The sequence below is a fragment of the Ruditapes philippinarum genome, unplaced genomic scaffold (genome assembly GCF_026571515.1).
Source record: "Ruditapes philippinarum isolate M1 unplaced genomic scaffold, ASM2657151v2 ctg4858_1_1_1_1, whole genome shotgun sequence".
Lineage (NCBI taxonomy): Eukaryota > Metazoa > Mollusca > Bivalvia > Venerida > Veneridae > Ruditapes > Ruditapes philippinarum.
Window position 1 is genome coordinate 7122 of NW_026861739.1, and position 8705 is coordinate 15826.

Here is an 8705-nt window from a genome sequence, read left to right on the forward strand (position 1 = left end):
TAAATTGTTAATTGCTCAATTGTGATAGAAATTTATAAAGGAATGTGAAATCAATCAATTGATTGATTGATTTTCTTTAGACCGGGCGGTCAAGGATAACCTACGAAAGTGCAAGCACTTATTTCCAGTAGGGTTACCTCAGCAGACTCTAGAGACAGCTATGAGATACAAGGGAGTCCGGGAACTAGTCTCTAGCTCTTATTGAATAGATCTCTTGGTTTTTTTACATGCCAAGTGTACATGTATAGCACTGATACATGCGAGGATTACCTGGGTTTCTAACCAGTTAACCTCTAGGTTGGTGGGAAACACTGAAAGTGTCTCTGAAAAATCCCAAGGGTGTTACCCATAATCTTAATCATAAGATTGTGTATGAATCATGCCATTTTCTCGTGCAATTTCGACCTACAATAAGCAGGGCTAGGTCGAATCCTATAAAATGTAATGAAAAAAGTATATTTTTCTTTATTACTCTCTTTGTTGGAAATGACTGAAAACCATATATATCTAATTACACGCTCCACTATTTTTCTGCTTCGTTCGGATTGACAAAATTTCTAGTTTACGCTCGACTATTCGAAAAATAGGAAGAGCTATTGTAATTATGAATTTTGACAGCACTATGGCCCCTTTGAACTTAGAAAATTCTACATTATTCAGGCCCTTGTTTAACTATCAAGCACTGTGAATAGTCGAGCGCACTGGCTCTTGTTAATAGATGTCACAGGGTCAAGTATACATTGTCCGTCTTGCCAAGTGCTGTATATTTTTGGTCTGTTCGTGACCATGCCTGTCTCTGTATATTTCAATGTTAATGTCCATGTCCCTTATTGTTTTCCGTAGTTATTTCTTTAATTCATATACTCATAGCTCGTATCTCATATCCAATAGCCGTTACCTATATATAATAGTACTTTATAACCTTTTCAATATCTTCGATTAACTTTTCTCGCTAATATTTCAATTTCCCCGCTAATCTGCACAACGCATGCGCACTTGAATTGAGAAATTGTTGGCGCAGGCCACGGTTTTGTTGTAGAGAAGAATAAATATTTTGAGTTGCGCATACTTGTCTTTTTACAGACCCCTCTACACCAGGTCCAGAACTCACAGCAGAGTCAACGACCCCTTTGTTTCGTTTGAGCTGCGACAATTGGCGCCCAACGGGGGACCGTGACTGATATAGCTCAGAGTTTAATTTACATTGCTCTGTAACTCTGTGAAATTCGAGGACGAATTTCAATATAGCAGGGGAGTATGTCACGGTTCAGAACTGTTCACTATTTAGGGGAGAAGATGTGTAAGCGGCCGGATAGCTCAGTCGGTAGAGCCGCGGAACGGTATTCCGAGGGTCCCGGGTTCGAGTCCCGGTCAGGCTGCACATTTTTCTCACCCTATGACATAGATAAGTAGCGAGATTTAACATTCTTTTAAGAACTTTCACTATAGATACTGGTACTGTAAATAATAAGTTACAATTCTTGAAAGAAACATGCGAAAGTTGTGGTTAATTATCGCGAAGATTTTTACACTTGCGAGGATGTAAAATCTTGCTACTTCATCTATAAAAATACATAAAGCCGGGCAAGACTATAGAAAAAATATCGTGTTAATAGGAGTCCATTAACTGGCCCAAGCAGGACACCTTATATTTCAACTGTATTAAATCCACGTGGAAAGTAACGGTTATTCAAAAGTGTTTTCTTACAGACGTAAGAAAACACTTTTTGAATAGCTCTGCTGGGGTATAGTCGTATAATTATTAAAATTCACTTTCATTCATGATAAACAATACTTAAATGGAGAGATCAACATTGAAACTGAACATGTTCTGCGTCAATGTTATATGTATAACGTTTTGGACACCAAATTTGGTAATTTTCCTTATTCACATGTTTAGCTTAACCACAGGTTATCGGCGTGGGGCCAACCCTACCCCAAGGTTATCGGCGTGGGGCCAACCCTACCCCAAGGGTGCCACCGCTATACTACCCTCATATACTTCAACTCATTCAAAACACATGTCAATACAAATGCATACAATTCTATCAAAAATATATTACTGATACTTAGTTTATAAGTAATATATTTTTTGATGACACGATGGTGAAAACACGATGGCACGATGGTGAAAACGCGATAGCACGATGGTGAAAAGGCGATATCAAGATGGTGAAAGCTGTATAGCACGATGGTGAAAACGCGATAGCACGATGGTGCAAACGCGATAGCACGATAGTGAAAACACAATAGCACGATGGTGAATACGCGATAGCACGATGGTGAAAACGCGATAGCACGATGGTGAAAACGCGATGACACGATGGTGAAAACGCGATGGCACGATGGTGAAAATGCGATAGCACGATGGTGCAAACGCGATGACACTATGGTGAAAACGCGATAGCATGATGGTGAAAACGCGATAGCACGATGGTGAAATCGCGATGGCACGAGGATGGAAAAACGCGATAGCACGATGGTGAAAACGCGATAGCACGATGGTGAAAACGCGATAGCACGATGGTGAAAACGCGATAGTACGATGGTGAAAACGCGATAGCACGATGGTGAAAACGCGATGGCACGATGGTGCAAACGCGATAGCACGATTGTGAAAACGCGATGACACGATGGTGAAAACGCGATAGCACGATGGTGAAAACACGATGGCGCGATGGTGCAAACGCGATGGTACGATGGTGCAAACGCGATGTTATCACCATCGTACCATCGTGTTTCCATCATCGTGTCATCGTACCATCGCGTTTTCACCATCGTATCATCGTGCATTGCGGGTAAGGACGAAATAAAATTATCACGATTGTCCAAACGGAACACCGTACCGTGCCTATATTCCACTTAACTATTTGTGATGTGCGTAGAACGAAAGACCGTTCATGTTTTATTTTCTTCCCTAACCTTTTTATTATATTTATTTATTTTCAAGTTTTAATCAAGTGTAGAGCCCGCTCAAATTTGTGAGGAACACTAACATATAATGTTTCCCCTTAAAAAAGAAATAATTACTGTTTTCGTAATGTGAAACTGCGTGAATATCTGATTCATCAAACTATAAGCGGTTTCACTGAATAAGTAATGTTTTATAATCGTATTAAGGACACATTTAATAAAAGAGGTAATAAATAATATCTTATCTGTAATCTAGCAAAAAAAAAAGAAACACACTTATTTTACCTTTAAACTGGATGAATATTTTGCACGCATACCGAGTACAGCTGATGTTCGTCGTACCATGAGAAGCTCGTTCAATCCGCTTTAAGACACACGTTCTCAACTAAACCGGATTTCGGCAAATCGTTGCTGATGGCAAAAAACCAAAAAAACAAAAACAAACAAAACGGATTTATTTGAAAGATACGCACATTGCTCATATATCACAAACCGCCAATGAGCGCCCGTTTTACAGTGCCCGCAAATGATCTATTAAAACACAGGATGGCAATTTCAAATTATTGACGGCGGCAGAACTGGTTTGATATTAATATATAATTATAATTATACTGGAAAGTGGTCAGGCTATGGATTGTGAATATAAGTAAAATAAGAAAATCAGCGTTTTTCAGACAAAACTTCAATAAACTATTGTATGACAAATGATTGCAACAAAACTTATGCAGCCAGTCTGAACACCTGTGTACTGCCGTTGACTTTATGAACAAACCTGCTGAATTTGTGCACTTGATTTTCCCAGCTTTGAATTTGGAATAATCTGTTTTTAATTTAAGGACTTTTAATGTTAAAATACCCAAGACTACCAGCCGTATAGAGCCTGGTAAGACTGTCTGGAGGAGCAGTCTGCCTTGTTAGGTTTTATACTCGTGCCTTCAACTTCAAAGGGCTAAGTTTTAATTTTTGAATTATTAAAGCTGAGAATAATTCGGTAACTAAAAAGTTCGTTTCAAAAATAACTTTATTGCACAAGTTGACTATTTGATTATTATGTTACTCTTGACTAATGTTTTTTTAATACCATTGGACCGAGTGGCTTTAATAAATGTTTAACGTGCAACATCGTATCTAATCAATCACTTGTTTCTTCCCACACTTATTTGAGATCATATAAGGTGGTCACTGTCCAAGTCACATAACTCTTACATTGGATTTGACATAATTTTGGAACTTTGTGAGCTTAGAAAATTCCTGGTCAAAGTTTTGCAAGCAACATCAATCTTGGATACTACTAAAGGAAGTTAAAATGTGGTCATAACTTGAAATCACTTTCCGGTATCTGAATTGTGAAACGTGGGAAAATCTTGTACGCAAAGACATAATTTGAGATAACTATTCATGGTCCATAACTCTAGCAATGATTTGACTGACTAATAAGCCTTGTTTTGCATGCAACCTGAATCAGAAGGTGACCATAAATACATCAAATCTTCGAATATTCTGAGAGTATTCACTTGAATTCCATTACATGTCTCTGTTATCATAACTGGTGGTCATGATCAAAGGTCAATAGATCTGGCATATATTTTGTTTGACTTGTAACCCTTTGTGAACTTCCACAAATTTTAATTAAAGCGTATGCATGCATCGTCAATCTTCAAAATTATTGATAGTATCCGCTTGAAATTAATTCATGATTTAGGAATTTTATTTCAGGTCACTTTCCATGACTTATGTGTGATATGGATTTTGAATAAGATATGGTCCTTTATATGTGATTTAGTTTTCGAGATGGAATTTCCCCTCTGTTAATCATCCAGGCTTTTTTACTATCAAGCACTGAAAATATTTGAGTGCATTGTCCTACTGACAACTTTTGTTTTATAAATTAATCACAACATATAGAGTGGTTTATTTGAAACTATATTTATTTTTCATTGTACATAAATACTCAATGTGATTATGATTATGAATATATAAGAAAAGGGTAGAGAACGAAATGGGTTTTTTTACAGTTGATTACAGTTCAGCCGTTGACAAATTTTAGTTCCATTTCAACTGAAATGCAAAACAATACGTTGTTCAAACTAAGTTAGTTTGTAAGTAAGATCAGCTGAAGGCCGTCGTGCCAATATCCATGAGGGTTTCCTTTGCAAGGTTCGTTGTACCGCCTCTTAGCTATTTGTTTTGCATAACCAAGTTTACATAGGTTATAAGCTAGTAACGCCACAAATTCATCATCAACACTCATATTGTTCATGAAAATGTTAGCATAAATACTGGTACCGCATGCCTTTAGTTCATATTTCTGAGAAAAACAATATTCGCAACGACTTCTAAAGAAATGAATGGCTTTAGCTTCATTTGGTGCAGCATTTATCTCTTCTATTCTCTTGATCACTTTCCCTAGTTCTCCTTCAAAGTTTGAAAATCGCTGATGCAAGGAAGCCATTTGGTTTTCATACTTCACTGCATGGTATGACTTCAATTTATCTATCAATGATTGTACATTAAGGTGTTTTGCAACATCATACAATTGTAATACCTTTTCTACCTTTGGCAAGGTGCCAAATCGGAGAAAATTCAAGATGACTTTAAATATTTCAGCTTCACAATCAATGAAGAAGCTTCCATCAGAATCCTTATGAAAAACATCGTGTTTCGTTAGCATGTTGGCAAGTTTACTTCCGGGATCCTTCATTAATGTTTCGGCTGTTGTTGTCATACGTGTTCCGCCAACATTAAGTTTGACTAACTTGTGTACCTAAAATAAAATTAGGTGTTATATGTGTGTTTTTGTCAAGACATATCAGTTAAAATGAGATAAAGCGGGGAAATGCTGTAAAATCGACATATTGTTGTCAAAGGCACATTATGCCTCAGAAATGGGTAAATATTTGCTTCTTTTAAATGAGAAAGGAAAGACATGAGCTTTTACAGAATGTTAAAAGATTATCACCTGTGGCAAATAGTGCTGCATCTGTAATTATGTGTCATAAAAGTAGCACCCCCCCCCAAAAAAAAAAAAAAAAACAAAAAAAAACAACATCAAAATATAAAAAAATATATAATATTTTTACTTCTATACAAAGTACTAAATTACAAAAACTGTACTACTATAATTGCGAAAAAGCAGCAGAATCAAAGGATGATTCAGGTAGCTGGCATGCAAGAGAGTAAATTTTGGAAACTATAAGAGGACACACAGAATGAAAAGCTTTTGAGAAATAAGCAAAAAAAAAAAGAAGACAATCCAGAAGCATTATGGGCAAATAATGATAGAAATACATATTGATCTGTTACATATACATTCAAATTTCATAATGCATTCTAAAGTTAAGATTCATTGTTAACTTGTTAAGAATACTCGAAAAAGTTAAATTCCACATACCTGTGACGCCATTTTGATTTTAAACGAACATGCACTCCATATGACTAAAGATAACAATTTACGCAAAATACAAAATTGATATCAGCGGCGGGTGCGGGGGGGGGGGGGGGGGTATGACAACAAAAGAGAACGACAAATAATCATTTCACATACTGGTAGATGATTTATTTTATTTGACCCTTAAAAGATTTGTGTGTGGTTTGAGTTTGATAAAAAGATAAACATGTAATAGCAAACAAAGACATAAACACTGTTTAACAACACATGAAACAAATATCTTCAAGATATAAACTTCTAAATCAATTGCAAAATCATTTGCATAACTTAAATCAATTCTTTAATTAAATGATAAAATAAGTAAAGATATATTAACACATGTCAAAAAGACATAAAACAAATCTGTCAAAAGTTGGAGAAGATAAAGGCAAACATTTATCTATAAATGTCTATTAAATGCTGATTGACATGACTGTTTAATCTTTAAGATTAAACATTTAATGACAAAAATTGAGACAGATGAATGCATGTTATGTCTGCTCTTTATGTCGGGGTATGTCTAGATTGGAAAAGCGGTATACGATTGCGTTTCTCATTAAAATTATTTTCATTTCAATCTTCATCGCAGAATAAAGGTAAATGTTAGTTTCAAGCTGTACGTTTTTCAAACTTTTCCTTTTCAAGCATATAACCGGGCAACACGGTATGGAGAAGCAACAGCTTGCAAAATAAATTTAATGAAAATAAAATTTCACACACTGGTTTTTAATACAGAAACAGTGGAAAAAACATTAATCAAAATATATTTTTCATGTTAACAGCAATATTAGATAGGTTCTTTTATGAAATATCCACTTTTTGAAAGTATTTTTATCATTTTTGTCTGATATGTACCCTCGACTAATGTATATTCGCGGTATTAGGCATTTATGTGTTGACATAATTTTAATTTAAAAGGAAAACAAAATATCCACTTACCTTACTCCAAATTTCATTAATAATCCTTCATAAATGTTTTCACAACACAACACTTTTTACTGTAAATCTTAGCATCAAACAAAAGTAATGTATCAACACGGACTTGATTTTAATTCGCGGATGAATACACAGATGTCAAATTAGGCTAAATTAATGATAATTGTTTGTTTTTCAGTCACTTAAAATGCAAAATAACACTTAACTTTGAAATATAAAACTTTTAACCACTGGTAACATATTTACAGTGTATATTGTCCAGATTAGTTTATTCTTCATTAGATTTGCAGTGAGGACAAAAGAATTTGTCTCCCCTTCTAATTACTCTCACTGGTGAGCAATACTTCAAATGGGTCCAGTGTCTGCAGGGTTTACCATTTGTGATTCCATCACATTCTGCCCATTTCACAAATGTAAGAGAGACACAGTTTGCCAACTCTGCAGGCTGAAACAAGTCACAAACACAACATTTTTCAGTGTCACAGTTATCTTCACATTCACTGTCATAAGTGTCAGAAGAGTTAACAACATTTATATGTGATGGACCTGGATGAGGACTGCTATGAGTAGGTGTAGGTTTTGATAATTTAGCCTTCTTAATATTTTTTGTGTTTCTTTTTTGCTTATTGATGGTTGATGATTTCTTGCTTTTTAATGATTTTTTCTGTTCATTGAAATGTTGTGCTACTGCTTTCATAACATTATCACTTGTTAATTTTTTTCCCGAAACATGTTTACTTTTGTTGCTTTCTCCAACTTTAATTCATGTAAATCATCATGGACAGTAATACTCCCAATCACAGTAGACTGACTATCTTGGCTAAAGCTTAATTGTTCAGACCCAAACACTGTAGATGGCATCATGCTGTGCTTTGGAATTGCATTTCTATCAAGAGGAAAAACACCAGTTCTCATAAATCTAGACAGCAGGTTTTCTGCAGTCAGTGCTTTTAAGTACACTCGACAAGCAATGTCACAAATATTATACTTTGTGATAGATGCAGACATTTGACGCATAAATTTATGACACTGAGAATGATACATCCTTTGGAATGGGCCATAGCATGCAACATCCAAAGGTTGGAGTAAGTGACTTGTGTGTGCTGGGAGAAAGTACATGATAATATTGTGCTTTTTGGCCCAGTCAGCAAGGATCAGAGAGGAATGGGACCTATGACATCAAGAAATAAGAGTAATGGTTGACTTCTGTCTTGCACAAATTTTATGAAATGCTCTGTGATATACTTATGGAAGACTTCCATATTTGACCATCCATTATCAGAAAAAGTTGCACCTGTGCCAGGTGACACCCCCTTTAGCATCTCTGAATTAAACCTTTTCTCCGAGAAAACAAAATAAGCAGGTACAGCAGAACCACTTGCACTACCAGCACCAATTATTGTTACAGTTTTACCTTTGCCAGAGGTAA

At 35.7% G+C, this 8705-nt stretch overlaps 1 protein-coding gene across 1 annotated transcript; it reads right to left on the reverse strand.

The window, feature by feature from the left end:
• Positions 1 to 4822: 4822 nt before the first annotated feature.
• On the reverse strand, positions 4823 to 6402 carry LOC132716663 (BTB/POZ domain-containing protein KCTD7-like). The gene is made up of 2 exons (XM_060699985.1): positions 6305 to 6402; positions 4823 to 5677 (listed from the first exon to the last, which is right to left on the reverse strand). The coding sequence occupies exons 1-2, from the start codon at positions 6314 to 6316 to the stop codon at positions 5006 to 5008; spliced, it is 684 nt and encodes a 227-aa protein (XP_060555968.1). The 5' UTR covers positions 6317 to 6402; the 3' UTR covers positions 4823 to 5005.
• Between the last annotated feature and the right edge of the window lie 2303 nt (positions 6403 to 8705).